Raw genomic sequence first — 17,461 nt, 5'->3', positions numbered from 1 at the left:
CCCCCTCTATATACCTCCCCCCCAACACCACAATACCCCCCTCCTCCTCCTCATACAATCCCCGCCCCACATCACCACAGACCATGTTAGAGAACAGCTGAGGAGGCTCGGGCCCAGGAAAGCAGCAGGCCCGGATAAAGTGTGTCCGAGACTGCTAAAATCCTGCTCTGCAGAACTGGGGGAACCGCTCCAATGGATCTTCTACCTTAGCCTGCAGCTAGGGAGAGTGCCCACCCTTTGGAAGACATCCTGCATCGTTCCGGTTTCCAAGAAGAACAGGTCCAGCGAGCGGAATGACTTCCGACCGGTGGCACTCACTTCACACCTGATAAAGACGTTGGAGCGGCTCCTCCTCAGCCTCCTCAGACGGCAGGTACAGCACGCCGAGGACCGCCTGCAGTTTGCATACCAGCCAGATGTTGGTGTGGAGGACGCCATCATCTACCTGCTACACCGGGTCCACTCCCATCTGGGTAAGGGGAACGGCACAGTGAGGGTCCTCTTTTTTGGACTTTTCCAGTGCCTTCAACACCATCCAGCCCCCTATACTCCAGGACAAATTGATCAGGATGGGAGTGGACTGTCTGACACTGTGGTAAGCGGCACTGGAGCCCCCCAGGGCACAGTGCTGGCCCTTCTTCTCTTCACCCTGTACACCTTGGACTTCTGTTACAACTCAGAGCTGTGTCATACAGAAGAACGCAGATGACACAGCCCTTGTTGGGTGTATCAGGGGTGACAGGGAGGAGGAGTATCGGAGTCTGTTGGGGGACTTTGCTCTCTGGTGTCACACTAACTGCCTACAGCTCAACACCTCTAAGATGAAGGAGCTGGTCGTTGACTTTAGGAGGTCCAGACCAAGTCCACGACCGGTCCTGCTAGAGGGAGTTGAGGTGGAGGCAGTTAAATCATACAACTACTTTGGGCTGTGGCTGGACAACAAACTGGACTGGACGACACACAGCAGCCACCTTTACAGGAAGACACAGAGCAGGCTGTACTTCCTGAGGAGACTGCAGTCCTCATCTGCAGCAAACTGCTGTGGATTTTTTACCAGTCTGTGGTCCCCAGTGTACTCTTTTACACTGTGGTGTGCTGGGGGGGGGTCTTTATACCGTCTTTTTTTTCTTGCAAAAACTGCTGCTGGAATTTTCAATTTCCTAGCGGGAGTCATCCCAAAAGGATTAATAAAGAGATAGCGGTGGTAACTAAAACAGATATACAACACACCATGTAGACAGGGTATATATGTATGTACACATTATAAATGTGCATACACATATGTATTGTAAACAGACGTAATACACAGATAAGAAGATCTGCCTCTGCACCACCAAAGTGAACATAAAATAACTATAAAATATATAAATGCACACTGTTGTCCAAAGCCACACAATCAACAGACAGAGACAGCATCTTGGAAGTTTGTGATCAATACTGTATGGTGATGTAACTGATGTAAGTGGTGTCTCATTTCATAGGGGGATGTTTTCACCCCTACCCCTTACTTCTCGGTTTCAAGGGCCAAGGGGTGGGGGTAAAATGGAGAAATGGGATTCAGCCTAAGTCTAAGTCTAAGTCATGCTTATACGCTGAACCGCTCTATGTGGCGCAGCTGAAAAAGATCAACGCCTTTTTCCTTTTTTTCCTCTTCTCGCCAAGCAGATCTCCAGATGAAGACAGAGTAAGGAAAAAGAGTGAAATAGACAACTTAACACATGAGAGAAATCGATTACAGTATTGATATTGAGCTAATAAAAGTGGCAAGAAGCCTTAGATATTGTGAACTGCCATTCGCACTTTTGTTTCCTTCGGAATGAAGTTTTAGAATCTCCGGTGAGTGAGACAGAAGGTTAACTACATGCTAGCATGCTCTTTCTGCTCTTTTAAGTTGATTAAAAGAGCAGAAAGATAAGCTACTTTTATAATTATATACTACGTGCATTTTATGTTACGTTGCTGTTCCTGTTATGTCCTTGACAATTTAAGTAAAAAAAACAGACGGCGCCATGTGAATCCATGTATGTTTATTCAGCTACAAGGTACACAGTGCAATATGTTCATGTTTAAACTGAGTGATATAGAACTAAATTTGAGCGACAGGGATTTTGAATGTGTTAATGATAAAGCCATGTACAGCTACTAATCAGACATTTTATATCGCTGTATGCAGATTGTTTTTTTTTTGCATATTCTGCCACTGTTGAGAGATAACGAGAGAGACATTCTACGGCGAGCCAGCGACCCTGTGATTCAGTGATTCAGCGATTCTGGAGTGTGAACCAGCGGCCTTCAACCCTGGTGGACTACACGCTTTTGGATACATCATACAGATACGATTTATGAGCTCTCCAACCTTATCACACACCGCCCGAGATTTGGAACAAGGCCTAACCAACCTGAACTAAGCACTTCAAACTTTTTTTGGGGGGGGGGAATTTCTTATCTTTGTTGTTGTTTTCCATGTTTGATTCATATCTGTGTAATATCGAAATAAATGTTATGATACTGATTTGCTACTCAAACAGTGGTCGTAGCCAATTCACTTCGAGAGCCGAACCTAATTCTGATTGCTAGTATTTAAATATCATAAACACAGGTTATTGTGATATTTTTGTTGATGCCTTAAGGGGGGAACCCCATGGTACCATGGGGTTCCTCTACTACTACTCACCCTTTGCACTCCATTTTATACAGCAGAAGCCAAAACAGAGGTTTGGAAACATTGGCCTTGCTTCCAAGAACCCAAACCATCAACAGATCCATTTCAACTATATCCACAGGACTTACCTCACTCCTAGGAAAAACCTTCTCATGAATCGTTTAACGTCTCCAATCTGTACCCTCTGCTCAGATGGACTCATACAGGCTCATACATCCCTATGTATTGGGAATGCAAGAATGTGAAGATTTTTTGGGGTGAGGTCTGCGCCACTTTATCTAATGTAATGGATGGCACTGTACCGGGTACTCCCGCTGTGCTACTCTTGAATTATACCACCTCACTAAAGTTGACACGTTGGAAAAAACGTATGCTTTTAACAGGCACTACGGCTGCCAAGAAAATGTTGGCTCTACGTTGGAAACCTCCCAATGGATTAACACATACATAGACGTAATTGATATGGAGCTATCAGTGGCAAGGATGCGTGGTACAGGAGTTAATACTATCTTAGCGTGGCAAACAATGGCGGACAAGGTTAAGAAATGAATGTAACTTACTACCTGTAAAACCACTGTTGGTTTCAGGGTCTCCCATGTCCTGCAATAATCTTATAGAAATCCAGGGTTGAGTGGGTGGGTGGGGTGGGGTCGCATTTTTATTATTATTATTATTTTTTGTTGTTTATCCTATCTCTTTTTTTTGTAATGTGGTAAGTTTGTAGTCAGAATGGTGTACATGTCTGAGTATAAATACAATAAACAATTGTTGTAAACAAAAAATTTGAATTAGACAGGAAAGTACACATTCACAGATACAGCAATACAGGAACAAACATTACCTAGCAGCTGATGAAACTACAGCTCATCTAGTCTGCTTCTTTGAAGACTTACCTCTGTGAAACGCCTTTCTGGACTTCCAAGTTTCCACTTCTTTGACCCCGTCTCTCTTTCTCCTCATCCCCAAGCTGCAGATCACTTCTTAAGGCAGCAGGAATAGCTCCTTCCCTCTGGCGATGGTCTGAAAGTTTGGGGAGTTCCTTAAAGCTTTGGTAGCTAAACAAAAGGACAAAAAAATATATGATAAAATAAAAGTCCAGCCTCCTTATTATTCAAATCTCTTTCTGACAGCGACCAAAGGAATGTCTAACACTGACAAAATCCATTCCACAGCAAAGGTACGGATGGTAACTCTTCTTCACATTGTTTTAAATGAACTGAAAACACAAACATCACCACTCACTGATTCATTAGTATGGCAAAGTCTTGTTCAGCATGTCTATGTTTGTCATTCAGAGGTTTGAGGTGGAGAGAATTCAGAGTTTCCTCCTCTTCACTGGCTGAGCTCACCTCCCCCGCTGCAGCCTCTCCTGGATCGACCGGCAAAGGCACAGGTGGGCTCTGGAAGGAGACGAAGTAGGATCATTTTATAAAATCTGCTAAATGAATGCAAATGCCATTTCATATGTCATTTCATAGCAGGAGTGTGTTCTCTATTGACCAACAAATGTCAAATTATGTGAATGCAAATGGGCTGCTTTTGTTGACTTTAATTATCCTTTTGAGATTAGGGAATGTGGGAATCACTGCTGTATGCTATTGTGCTACAACTATTTTTAGCACTAAACAATTATTGTTTATCAATTATCAGTGAAATAATTTGTATTGATAAATAAATCTAGATGATGACAACATTGACAATTTTAAAATCAGCATCACTACAAGCTTTAGGGTAACAACTAAATTATTTTATGAATTATCATAGAATTGTTTTGTCCATATAATAGAATATACACATTTTTAAAATATTAGAGATAACTTAAAAATGTTCTTACAATGATGCCAAAACTCCTCTCATTGAAGAAGCTGTTGACAAATTGACTAACTGTTTCAGCATTAAACAGCATCCCTTGCTTCTAAAGGTCAATCGTGGAAATAAGAGATCCACTGGACGAGAACAAATCCAAAATGTAACAATCACTATCTTTCAAGATTTCAATTCCGGAATTAAAACAGTACATACAGTAGAGTTGTTGTTTTTTCTACATAATTTACTTTGTGGGTGTGTACAACATTCACAAATACAGATCACCTTTTATATTTCTGTTCAGAATTACCCTAGCCTTCGTGGCACAGATGCAGAAACAGGTTGCTGGCCGACAGAGTTTTACACCACGTGCAGAGGTAAAAAAGCCAAATAGATTGTCTGTACAGTTCAAGGACAGAGTGCATTAATACAGACAGAGCTGTTTGATGGTACCTGTGGGTAAATCAGAGTTTCTCCGCCCTCAGAGGGGACAGATGAAGGGGTGAGGTAAGGAGGTGGAGAGGGAGGAGTCTCACAAGTGGGCTGCTCCTGTTGCATCTGTTCCACCTGCTCCTTCAGATCCTCCATACACAGCCCACACTGAAAGATCAGCCCCTCCAGCTCCCTGATACACACACAAAAGTAATGAAAACAGCCAAAACAAACAAGTGCGCATATGTACAGAATATGAAGTGCAATCTATGACGTTTTTATCTCAGACTCTCACCGTTCAGGGTCAAAGTGGGCGAGTTCTTCCCCTCGGTGCAGCAGTAGTTTGTGCTCGTCCCTTGCCAACAGGTAGCCCCTTTCTAAAGAGTTGAGCCCCTGGGCAAGCTGCGAGAGGCCCTGAAGTAGAGTATGGCTTAATTAGTTTGATTATGACAATGGCCTTTAGACTTTTTTAAACTGTGAGTGGTTGTTCTTACCGTCATCTGTTCAAAAGGTTTGAGTTTTTTGCCCTTTAAGAGATCCTCGAAAGTCTGCAGCTGAATGAAGAACACCCAAAATCTTTATTTCTTTACCACATCATCAAGAAAAGTTTACCATCACTTTGATAGTAGGCCATTTACCTGATGGAGAAACTTGTCGGCCTGATTGTACAGAATGTTGGCCAGTTGCTGTCCCACCTGGTGGTCTGGGCTTCTTGTGGAAGGACAGACCAATGGACTTCCTGTCCATTTGACAAACAGGTGCAAAGAAAGAGCGGTCGTATCATGCAAGTTGAACATATTGATGCGACACTAGCCGCTTCTTAATTACAGATGAAAGACAGTTTTCTTTTTGCATATGCACACTGATGAAAATTTAAGTGCCAATATTTGATTGTGCAGCTTAGCGGTGTGACTAAGATGGCAGAGGGAAAGCTGATTCATTGATTTAAATAATATATGAAATGATGTACTGTCTATGAATGGTAAATACTGATTAAGATGAATGTACTCTGGTGAGTGCTGTGTCCGTTAAGATGAAGAGGGGCTGAGTTGTTCCCTGCTCTCTGAGCCTGAGGAAACTCCAGCGTCGTGAACTTTAAAGAGTTCTGGTTCGGTCCTGACTGCACCAAGTAGCCGGGCTTTGGTGGGTCAGAGTACAGATTCACCTGAAGGAGATATGAAATGTCAGGTGGTTTATTGGCACGTTTTCCTTTCCACAAGAATGGTGAGATCAGTGACTTCAACTACTGTCATATTTCAAGACTTGAACATTTTTGGATTTCTGGTCAATTCTGGGTCCATTGTTCCTGAAATGACTTGGGCCAAATTTCTCTCTCTGAACATTTAGATAAGAGAAATCTAATCATACTACTTGGAAAAATTAGAGATGGTCAGATTGAGTTGGCTTTGTTAAACGTACAGAAAGCCAACATGCCCATCTAGTGTTATCTAGTATTTTGCTTTCCCTTTCTGTCTCAATTGTAAAGGCACAACATCAAACAGGTCATTTAAAAGCGGAAAAGACTGACTGACTGATTAAAAATGGACTGTGTGATGAAGGAGTTAAACATATACACTAGGTGGTCGCACCTCCCTTCTCTCCAAACACACAAACAGAATTGAATGAAAATGAGAATGAATGGATGTCCCTCCCCTCTAAGCAATAAATAATAATGACCCTAAACTGACCTCAACAGTCCCTTTAACACACACGCGCTCGCTGAAACTGAAAGATCAGGATTACTTCTACTAGAATTTATCTCTGATAAGAGAGAATAAAACATTGTGTTGATTGTTTGGTTATGTTTTTATGTAATTCTTAATATACAATGTCATTCCTTGATTCAAGTCTAAGAAGATCCATGTCCTGCGATTTAAACTAATCAGTCAGTAATTCAGTTTACACAACAGAAGGTGTTGAATAAATGACAAATAGTCTGACAATAGATTTCAGTGTGAAGCCGCTCCTCCCACCCTGCCTGTGGGGGATGTTGAACTAGCAGAGGGAGGGGGAGACAGATGGTGGTACAGTGTTGTGGTGAAGGAGATGGAAGAGAGGCGGAGAGCCCAGGAAGCCGATTTTAATTGCTGCCGATTGTGGAGCGTTGCTTCTTTACGAGGAATGGGCTACTACGCTAAACTTCAACACTCATCCTGTCTGTCCTCCTTCATTTCTTTCTTTTCCCACTTTTCTGAGATTTCTCATCATACGTTCTGACATACTGCTCTGCCTGTGATGTGCTGACAATGTCTGTGCCTGGGCTGTGGGTTCTCTATAGGTCTATCCTGTAAAAATAAAGTCAAGGAATAAAGAAACAACAAGCCGATAACCAATGAATGTTAATGAATACTAAAATAGTACCGGCCAGATGCAGAAAACACACACACAAAGGGATAACAGTCATTTGCTGGAAGAGTTTGGTCACAAGAGGACCTTCTTATAGTTGACTGTTTTTGTTTTTAAAAAGTAGCCTTCTGGTGTTTCCTAGTATTCTGGACACTCTGTACCAGCCTGGCTTTTATTCTGGTACTGATTAGACTTTTTTGTGTGCACTGTGCATGGTGCTTACAGACAGTGTATTTTCTTGTCAGATATTGCTGTGAAGACTATAGAAAAGCCTCCACTTCCCCACACAGTAACTCTTTGTTTGCACATAAAGCAAAAGCTGCTGCATGATGTCTCTCAAAGAAGTATCAGAACTAACATGCGTGGTTTAATCATAAATTGTAAAAAAAAACACCTAGTGGGAAGCTAAAACGGACATAACAGTGCTTTCACTTTTTTCACAACATTTGTACGCCCATGTTTTGATAGATAATTGAAAAATGAAATTAAAATAAATCATAATTTTGAAGCTTTGTCATAACTTGGTGGTCCTCTAGTGATTTAAAACTGAGAACAGAAATAAATATATACGTGTATACTGTTTTTTAAAAACCCCTGACCTCTTGCACCCCATTAAATTGTAATAAACGATAGCAGGATTTCTAAAATAACTACCTTGGCTTCCAGACGCAGACGATCAATGGTGTTTTCCGCCTCAGCAAACTTAGTCAGCAGTCTGTTGTAGTCCTCCTGAAGTGAAAGGAGAGCAAGAGGAAATAAGAAAGTAAGAGGAAGGGGAGAGAGGAAAAAACATCACCATGTGAGGCAAGAAAAAAGTGAGCAATGAAAAAGAAAAAGGAAAAGAGCAAAGTTGGGCAAAGAAGTGGAGGCAAGAAATGAGAGGGCAGAGAATATGGAGCAGGATTTAACTTCTGTTCATTAGTATGTCATAGATAAAAAGTAGTAAAAAATCTTTTGGACCTCTTTATTCCAAGGAAATAAAATCTCAACGTAGCAGCATATAATACCCTTTCACACAGTTTGTCATCAATTAGCCACTTTATTGGTTCAAAATGACGATCCCCAGTTGGTGTGGAAGAGAGCCCTGACCTCAACCTCAACAGACAGCTTTGAGGTGAACTGGGACACCTATTGTGAACCAGGTCACATCACCAATTGTCAGTGTAATAATAGTGTCAATAATGGCGCTGTGGCCGAATGGGAGCAAATCATTGCAGTCAGGTTCCAGAATCTAGTGGAAAGCCATAACAGCAGCAAATTGATGTCTGTGGCGTTGAAACAACGCGCAACTTCAAATTTGGGAGTAATATATGTGTCTGCATACTTTTGGCTATGTCGTGACTCGTGTACATGATGGACAGCACTAAAACAAAGTGGTCGACTTTCAAAACGTGCCAGCAGAGATGTTCTACTAGTGGGGTGCAGAGAACATATAGCATTGTTCTTATTAACTAAATTACAAAATAAATGCTTTGACTCTCTATTATCAAACTTAGACTAGTATGAAAATAGCATGGGACTTGTGCCGTGGCGAGGAGGTGGTGCAAAGGGAGAACAAAAAATGTAATTTGTTTTGAACAAAAAAACAAAAGTTACGTCCTGAAAGACATTATTACTATGTCACAGTATAAGTAAAGAGAAGTAGATTGCGTTGTCTCAAGGTCAATGATCTGCCAACCTTATGCTACTTCCCACATTTAATCAAAATCTTGTGTAGTGTAGAGATAAGTCTCAAGTCCAAGCTTTGTATTTGCCTTGGTGAAGAAGACTGATTGCAAATAAAGTAAAAGTAAAGGATAAGAATAAAGTAAAATAAAATATGGACCAAAATACACAAGGGAAGGGTTGTATTGATAACCTGACAAAAAACAATCCTTACGCCTTCCAAGACTTTCACTACATTTCTGGTTGATAATCCCTAAAATATTTATCAAATCAGGCAGAGGAATGAAGAAAGTCTAATCATCTTTATTCATTTTGGTACATGAAAGTTATTCAAGTCTCTTCAGTATATTCAATATAAACAAACTTTGAAGTTTAACTTCACTTCTGTGCGCCTTCCCAGCTCAGTACATGACGTCTAGTTGTTGGACAGAAACCAGGGGAATGTAAAAAGGGACAGCTGGTTCTGGGAATGAGTAAGGATGGAAGTGAAGTAGTTGCAATTTCCTTACGGAAATTTCCCTTAGCACATTTTAAGAAAATAGGTAAACCTTGAATGAGATTTACAGAGGCTCAGCTAATATTTTGTCTGCACTCTAGCCTATTTTTAGTCTCTCTGACTGGCTTTAGCTTCAGACAGCATTATTTAGCCGATAAGTTTGAATCCATATTAACAGCTAGGGGTGTGCAAAAAAAAAGTTATTCTATTTGGGTTTTTTTTGTTTTTTTTTATTAAAAGGTTTTAATTTTGTAATGCCTTGTATACTATCACATGGAAAAGGGACTACATTTACATACTGTGAATTGTTTAAAAAAAATTTAGAATTGTTTTTGAATCAAAATTTTATTTCGAAACGAACCTTGAGCCTAAAAATACATATGAAATTGTGACATTTTCTGAATTGGCACCCCTATTAGCAGCTCAGCGTGAGATAAGTTCACGCTGTTTGTGGGAGCATGGTTGGATATTTAGCCTACAGGCCATCAACAAATACTCTCGTAATACTGATAAGAAGAAAGAAGTTTAGATAAGGTACGGAAAGGTGAAAATATAGCCTGCGCTTGTGGTTACAATCAATGACAGTTACAATCTTTTCACGTGCCTATGTTCATTTTCTAACTGTAATAGTCTATATTCCTGTACTCTGTGGGACAAATCTGTTTAATCGCATTAGATTTACACAAACAATTACATCACAGTCTAGTGTCTTTAACTGGAGTAGAGCATATGGGCTTTAAGGAACGTGTGAATAAATGAGAAGGAGTAGATTTTATAAGAAAAAAAATGTAACATGGTAAATTTGACTTCTTGTGGGAAAAACTATAGAAAATAAAATATTATTCCAATCAGATTAATATCTATAATTTTATATAATCTTATACCATGTCTGGAGGAGAACTTTAGGGGGAACACATGATATCGATCGATGATCGATTAAAGCTAAAACTGTTGGTCAATTTAACAGAAACGTCATGTGCAACTGTTTTTTTTTTTTTTAGAATCAACTAATTTCAGGAAATATACCTCCCCTACTTCCAGTTTATTAGTTGTCAGGATTTTTCTGTCAGATGTGATACAAAAACTGCATATGTTTAGACTAATAGTATTCAAACTGCCTTTACACCTTGATGTGTTCCCCAGACAAAAGTGCGAGGATACATTTTGAAGTCATAAATGTTTTTGCTCTTTCATAATCAAGTAACACTAAACAGGCGTAATCAATCATTTATCAAATGATCAGAAATCTGGGTCCTTTGCTATCACATGTTTAGGGGAAGACCTTTACTTGACCAAAGACAAAAATGCCCAGTATTTTAAGAAAGACATTTTTATAAATAAATAAAAAAGACTTTGGAAAAATGTGCAAAAGCATGCACATTTTGACAAACCATCCATAACTAACCATCCATCCTCAAATGTATGTGCAGCATCATTTATTTCCTGAAGCTTGTAATGTTTTTCAGACAACATATAAACCAAGCTGACTAATTTCAAAATGCAGTGTCCATGTGGAAACAACATGCATCCACACTAGTGTTTTGAAGTTGTTTTTGTAAAAATCCATATTGTCTATGTCCATACTGAATGTCCATACTGAAACACCTAAATAACAGGAAATTGTCATAAACTCTTTTATCCGTCCTCAAATAACTAAACTGTGCATCAAAAATTAGAGATTTGATTGTCTCAAATTTAGTTAACGTGACTAGCAAGATGGCGCCCCTGTGGAAAAGGATAAACTGCATGTATCCCTGGGCTGGTTAAGGGTCAGTTTGGCTGCTTACCAGAGAGCTCTAAAGGAAGCCAAGTCCAAATATTTGTCTTCCATTATAGCTAACAGCTCTCATAATCCAAGACTGCTATTTAATACTATTGACTCTGTCATTAATCCATGCCCTACTGTCCTGTCCGATGCCTCTACTGCAACTTGCGAGGAGTTTGTGTCTTTTTTCACTGGTAAAGTGGCATCTGTCAAGCAGAATATCTGTAATATGAATATGTCTTTTGATGATGTCTCTTCTCCTCCGGCACAGACTTCTGTATTCGAGCGCTTTGAGACCATTTCTTTGTTTTCTTTTACTAAGGTGGTCAGTGGCATGAAACCCACAATCTGTCCCTTAGATATTATTCCAGACTTTTTTGAAGGAGGTTCTGAGCTCCTTTGGGTCAAGTCTGCTTGTTTTTATAAACACTTGTCTTAGCTCAGGGTCTGTTCCAGCTGCCTTCAAACACGCTATGGTTAGGCCCCTCATAAAAAAAACGCATCTTGACCCCTCTGTGCTCTCCAACTTTAGACCTGTCTCTCACTTGCCTTTTCTTTCTAAGGTTTTAGAAAAAGTTGTTTTGATTCAATTACAGACATTTTTGGAGATCAGTTCTATTCTTGATAAATTTCAGTCTGGTTTTAGATCCCGACATAGCACCGAATCAGCACTGTTAAAGGTGCACAATGATATTGCCTTGTCTGTGGACGCTGGGAATCCGGCTTTGCTGGTTCTGCTCAACCTCACAGCAGCCTTTAATACAGTCGACCATGCAGTCCTTGTCTCTCGCCTAGAGCACGTCGGCATCCGTGGCACCGCTCTCCAGTGGTTTAGGTCATACCTGGCAAACAGGAGTTTTTCTGTCGCGATTGGTGACCATTGCTCCTCAAAGACGTCGCTGCCCTCTGGGGTGCCACAGGGATCTATTCTCGGCCCCATTCTGTTTTCAATGTATATGCTAACTCTGGGATCAATTATAAAAAAGCACAACCTGTCTTTTCACTTTTATGCCGACAACTTGCAGATATATTTGCCCATGAAACCAAACGAAAACACTGCACTTACTAAGCTACTGGACTGCATCACAGATATAAAGCAGTATCTGTCACAGAACTTTTTGCACTTAAACAACAGCAAAACTGAATGCATTTTGTTTGGTTCTCCATCTATGTAAAATGTTCTCACCACAAACTCTGGCACTCTGGCCCCCCTTTTTAAATCTCATGTCCAAAATCTCGGGGTAACATTTGATAATGGGCTCAAATTTGACAAACAGATTAGCTCTGTTGTCAGCTCAAGCTTTTTTCAGCTCCGTCTTTTGTCAAGTCCTTTCTCAGTCGGCAGGATCTTGAGAAGGCAATCTATGCTTTCATTAGTTCAAGACTGGACTACTGCAATGCCCTTTACGTTGGCCTCAGTCAGTCATCATTTTCTCGTCTCCAACTTGTGCAAAATGCTGCTGCCCGATTTTTAACAAGCACGTCCAGACGTGAACATATTACCCCTGTGCGGTCGTCACTCCACTGGCTTCCAGTCCGTTTTAGAATTGATTTTAAACTCCTGCTGTTTGTTTTTAACGCCATTGGCCCTTGTCTGAGATTTAAACTTTTCGCAATTGTGGCAAAGCCTTGCGCTCCTCGGGTCAGCTTCTGTTATAGGTCTCTAGGTCAAGACTTAAACAGTGGGGCGATCGTTCTTTTGCCGTCGCTGCTCCCAGACTGTGGAACAAACTAACCTTTGACATCCGCACCACTACTGACCTCAGCCTTTTTAAAACGAAGCTTAAGACCCACCTTTTTTAAATTAGCATTTAATTCTGACTAGGGCAATACTGTCTCTTAGGTGTCCTCCTTCTGTCTGCTCCTTTCTATGCATTTCTGGAAGGCTTTTAATGTCCTGCAGCGCTGCACTACTACATCACTTTTAATTGTATCTGCATGTGTTGTATGTGTTATGTATTGTTTTATGGCTTTGTTGTAAAGCACTTTGGGTACCTTTCGGCTATTGTAAAGGGCTATACAAATAAACTTGATTGATTGATTGATCCCAACAAACCTCTCTTAGGGAGTGGGACAGAAAGTCTGGTTCCTTTACTCTTGTTTCAATTTAGCCAGACTCACGGGTCATAATTAGGTTGTTCACATTTACATTTCTTTCTGTTATCAGACAACTGACACTGGCATAAATGAGTAACAGTAGTCTCGCCCTGCCACACAGCGCTGTGGAGACAGGTCTGTTTGCAATGCTTCTCAGTCTGGGATAGAAGATAATAGTAATAATAATAATAATAATAATACAACATTCTGGCTTCTTCGTATTTCTTTAAACCCATTACAATCGCTATCATAGATAGTGGAGAAAGTGGGAGGGGCGGTGAATGACGTCTGAAATAGGAGGCCTATATACCAACAGTCTATATTCGATGAGTCAGACTAGGTGAACAGTAACTCCTGCATGCTGCACGTCCACCCAATCACTATCAATCCTAATCTTCAGTCAAAATCTGTCTGACAAAATAAACAAACAAACAAGCAACTTAAAAACATCTGTAGTGTCTCAGCTATTCAGACAATCAAAATGAGTGACAAAAAGTTCTCTTAACTGTCACAAAGCCTTAAACAAGCTTATATCAGTGTTAACCAAAACCTTTGGAAGCTTCTCTTGTCTGATGTTAAAAGTGAGGCTAGTGTTTTAATCTTCATCCAACCTCTAGACCATTTAAAAAAAACTTAGTTTTCAGCTGTTAATAACACAGATTTTCCGCAGCATTTTGTTTAAATTCAGTTAGCTTAGTGTAGATAGACTCTTAGTCCCTACCAGTACCTGTAGTTGGTCGAGTAGTGTGGTGGCCTGCTGCCGGCCTCTGAACTCCTTAGGCACAGTGGAGTTGGGGGCACCGGTTGGTGGTTTGTAAGAGTCAGATGAGGCAGGAGATCCATCAGTGGTGTTCAGTAGGACTTCTTTCACAATGTCAGCAGGGGATTTAAAAAGGAAGGGGGGCTCAGGTGACAGGGACTCCCTCTTGAAAGGCTGTTTGCTCTTGGGGGGCGTGTAACCACTTTTGGGGAAACGGACCCTGGGCTCCACCTGGGAGAAGTCTGGTATGCGGTAACTCAGAGGCTCTTTTCTGAAAATACAATTAAAGTAATCTTGAGTGCTTTTTATGAAACAAAAAAAAACAACAATCATGATGTATGAAGGATATATAAAAATTGCTACAACATAAAGCGTGTTAATACCCGAAAATGGCTATGGGAATGTGGCTCACCTGGATTCATTCACTTCAGCTGCGTTATTCCTGGCTCTGGGTGTCCTTGGCTCTCGGTCAGGATTTGGGTTCTTATGTCTAAATTTTAAGGATTCTGCCTTGGCTATGCTGAGGGAACGTGTCCTTGAATATGTTGCTTCAGGAGAGAGCTGCCTTATCTTCCTTGTTAAGGGGGTAGGCTGTTCATGAGACTTATCTAATGCCTTTAAAGGCTTGTTACTTACTCCGCTGTCAGGATTGGACATGACTTCGTCAGAAAACTCGGCTGCTGGCTGAAGAGAAGACCTGAGCTTAACATCAGGATAAGGACTGGATTTAAGGCTTGTGTGGCTCCTGTGTGATTCTGGATGACTTTCTGTCAAGCTCATCTCTGGAAAGGTTTCAGCGTCGATCCCCGGAGCAGCAGCTAGTTCCTCAGCAGTAAAGTGGCGAAGGTGGGGAAAAGCGAGGGCTGTGGCAGGTGAGGCAGGCTTGGATATTTGGCGGTGATGATTGGAGACTGTAGCAGGTTCCATGGCTAACAGGCGAGCATTACAAGATAACGTCGAGCTAATCTTCTCAATATCTCCTTTGGAAATATAGCTCTCAGCCAAGTCATTTGTAGTTCCAAGCTCTCTTGATGTGCTAATGTTGTTATTTTTCCCTCTCTTCTTGTCAATCCTCTTCCCCTCTTCCTCTCTGTCCTCCTCTGTCATGTCCAAGTATTTGTCCCACTCAGGGATGCACTCTGTCCCCTGCTCGTCTTTCCTCTGCCTCACCTTTAAGCTACCTGTCAAGTCCTCAACTGAAAAACAAAAACATGGAGAGATGTAATGTCTATTCATTGTTGCCCGCAACAAAAGAGCCTAGTTCGTCTAGTTTTAAGAACCATACCGGTGTGTTAATGATTTATGATTCAAATGTAAAGGACTTTATTTGTATTGCCCAAGCGTATATTCAGAACATTGTTAAAAAAACACTCCCCTTAACAAATATGTTATGCTTATTGTTAATTGATCCTCACTGTGCAGAATGAGGTTATTTGCAGAGTTTGACACTAAACGGCTGTGTTGACAAGTGGTACATACCAGTAGAATTTATAACATCAAGTGAAGAGGCTCATCGGGGTCCAGAATTTACAGTGCAGGGCAACTTACAGTGTGATGTGGTAAGTTGAAGGTTCAAGCACACATATACTAATAAAAGGGCTTTTCAGTGACAGAGGAAACATCTTGCCTCTATCATTAAACTTGGAGAATGAACTATATTTGCATAATCATAGATTCTGGATTTTTCAATGAATGTAAATTTATTTTATTTTTTTAAGATTTAACATGGTAATTGGACTTTTTGTGCGAAAAACTATAGAAGACAAATTATTATTCCAATCAGATTTTAATTTTCTTATATATTTAATCATATAATCTTATACCGTGTCTGGAGGGCAACTTTAAGAGGAACATATTATATTATTATGTATGGTACTTTGACTAAAGCTCTTGAAGGCATGTATTGGCATCCATTTATTTATGCATATGAAAATCAACAGGCAGGTTCTGTAAACATTTTTAAATCGTGTAATCTATTATTGCAAACATCAGGTCTTTTTTGTCTCACTATATAACCATTAGCTGTTAACAATTTACTGTATATATATTTGTTTTCTTCACGTTTTGTATGTGAATATTGATGTTGCACTGAGTAATTGATGCTTTCTTCTCTTTCTCTGTTGTGTCGACATACAAACTAGAAATACAATTAAAACACAATATAAATATTCAAACAACAAAAGATCTGCACAGCGCTACCTTTTATTGTAATACTAAAGAAAATATTGAAGACTTTCACTGTGATCGATTAAAGCTAAAACTGTTTGTCAATTTGAAAGAAACATAATGCAAAAATAGTGCAACTATTTTTATAGAATCAACTAATTTCAGGAAACAAACCTTCCCTACTTCCAGTTTACCAGTTTATCAAAATGGATTTTTCAGTCTGTTGTGATACAAAAACTGCATATCTTTAGACAGAAAGTAGTAGTAATAGCATTCAAACTAGTATAGTCAGCTGTGATGCAAGTAATTTGTAGCTAGTGAGTTCGAACATGAAAACCAAGTGGTATGCTCCTTTGGGTGTGTTAGTCCAGGAACTGGAACAATGGGAAATACCTCAGTCAAGGTTAAGGAAAATGAAAAGTAATGAAAATGAGATGAAACACGATCAAGACTCACATGGTGACAGCATTTGTGCATCCTCTCCTGGTGATTCGAAGTGAGACAGATGTTCACTCAGGTTGTAACTCAGCTCCTCGGGTGTGTCCCTCTCATGCCTACCTGTGTCTAACTCCTCTGGGGTGAGGGGTCCAGGGTACAAGTTTGGATTGCATTCTGCATCTGAATCACTACAAGATTGCCCCAACTTTACATCCTCCAGTGCTTCAGACAGTCCAATGATGCCATTGTCATCCATCTGGCTAACAAAGTCATCATCGTTCTCTGATGGTTCTTCCTCCTCATCCTTCCACACATCCTCGGATATTACAGAGCTGGTTGGTGAGGTGCGGACCGGGGCTGGGGTCCAGAAAACAACCCCTGTTTTGGTGTTCTTTCTTGTCTCCATTCACCTATCAGCTAATTGTGGCCTTGCTCAGGTCTCCGCTTTAACCTCAGTTACTGTATCAGCCAGGCACAGTAACGGCTTGCATCCTTTCTTGTTGATAGAGTGACCTCACTGCCACTGCAGAGTTACTGTCCCACTTTTAAAGTCATGGCTACAGAAGATTACTGATTGCAGGTCCTGTCAGTACGTAGGTCGGTAACAGTCCAGAGGTACAGCTGAGGGGAACTCAGTCAGTCTTAAGTCTTAAGGAAGAGATCTCTTTGGATGAAATTCCTGAAACACAAAATAGTACCAGCTGTTTAGTACACTAGTGCAATGCCCATATGGAGTACGTGCCTGTTCAGAGGGGGCCTTTTGCTTGGTTTTCAGTTTTTTTCCCGCACAACTTTATCCAACTATCAGCGCTGCTCGGCTGCGGGTCA

The 17,461-nt window shown here is 40.6% G+C and overlaps 1 protein-coding gene across 4 annotated transcripts in view; it reads right to left on the bottom strand.

Annotated features, from left to right (window-relative positions):
- Window positions 1-17,461, bottom strand: part of akna (AT-hook transcription factor) — a 56,801-nt gene that overhangs the window by 32,790 nt on the left and 6,550 nt on the right. For 3 of the 4 annotated variants that reach the window (XM_034896883.1, XM_034896880.1, XM_034896881.1), the window contains exons 2-13: window positions 16,652-17,312; window positions 14,442-15,225; window positions 13,997-14,300; window positions 7,901-7,975; window positions 7,123-7,185; window positions 5,909-6,065; window positions 5,539-5,639; window positions 5,395-5,454; window positions 5,196-5,314; window positions 4,922-5,093; window positions 3,905-4,062; window positions 3,556-3,717 (exon numbers count right to left, since the gene is read on the bottom strand). In XM_034896883.1, the coding sequence (XP_034752774.1) occupies window positions 3,556-3,717; window positions 3,905-4,062; window positions 4,922-5,093; window positions 5,196-5,314; window positions 5,395-5,454; window positions 5,539-5,639; window positions 5,909-6,065; window positions 7,123-7,185; window positions 7,901-7,975; window positions 13,997-14,300; window positions 14,442-15,225; window positions 16,652-17,039 (2,543 nt within the window). In that variant the 5' untranslated portion in view covers window positions 17,040-17,312. The remainder of the gene's footprint in view (window positions 1-3,555; window positions 3,718-3,904; window positions 4,063-4,921; window positions 5,094-5,195; window positions 5,315-5,394; window positions 5,455-5,538; window positions 5,640-5,908; window positions 6,066-7,122; window positions 7,186-7,900; window positions 7,976-13,996; window positions 14,301-14,441; window positions 15,226-16,651; window positions 17,313-17,461) is intronic. The other variant, XM_034896882.1, reaches the window with a different exon arrangement.

Source organism: Etheostoma cragini, chromosome 16 (assembly GCF_013103735.1).
Source record: "Etheostoma cragini isolate CJK2018 chromosome 16, CSU_Ecrag_1.0, whole genome shotgun sequence".
In the NCBI taxonomy this organism is placed as follows: domain Eukaryota; kingdom Metazoa; phylum Chordata; class Actinopteri; order Perciformes; family Percidae; genus Etheostoma; species Etheostoma cragini.
Note: the sequence above shows the minus strand (reverse complement) of the source record. Positions and strands in the feature narration are given on the sequence as shown.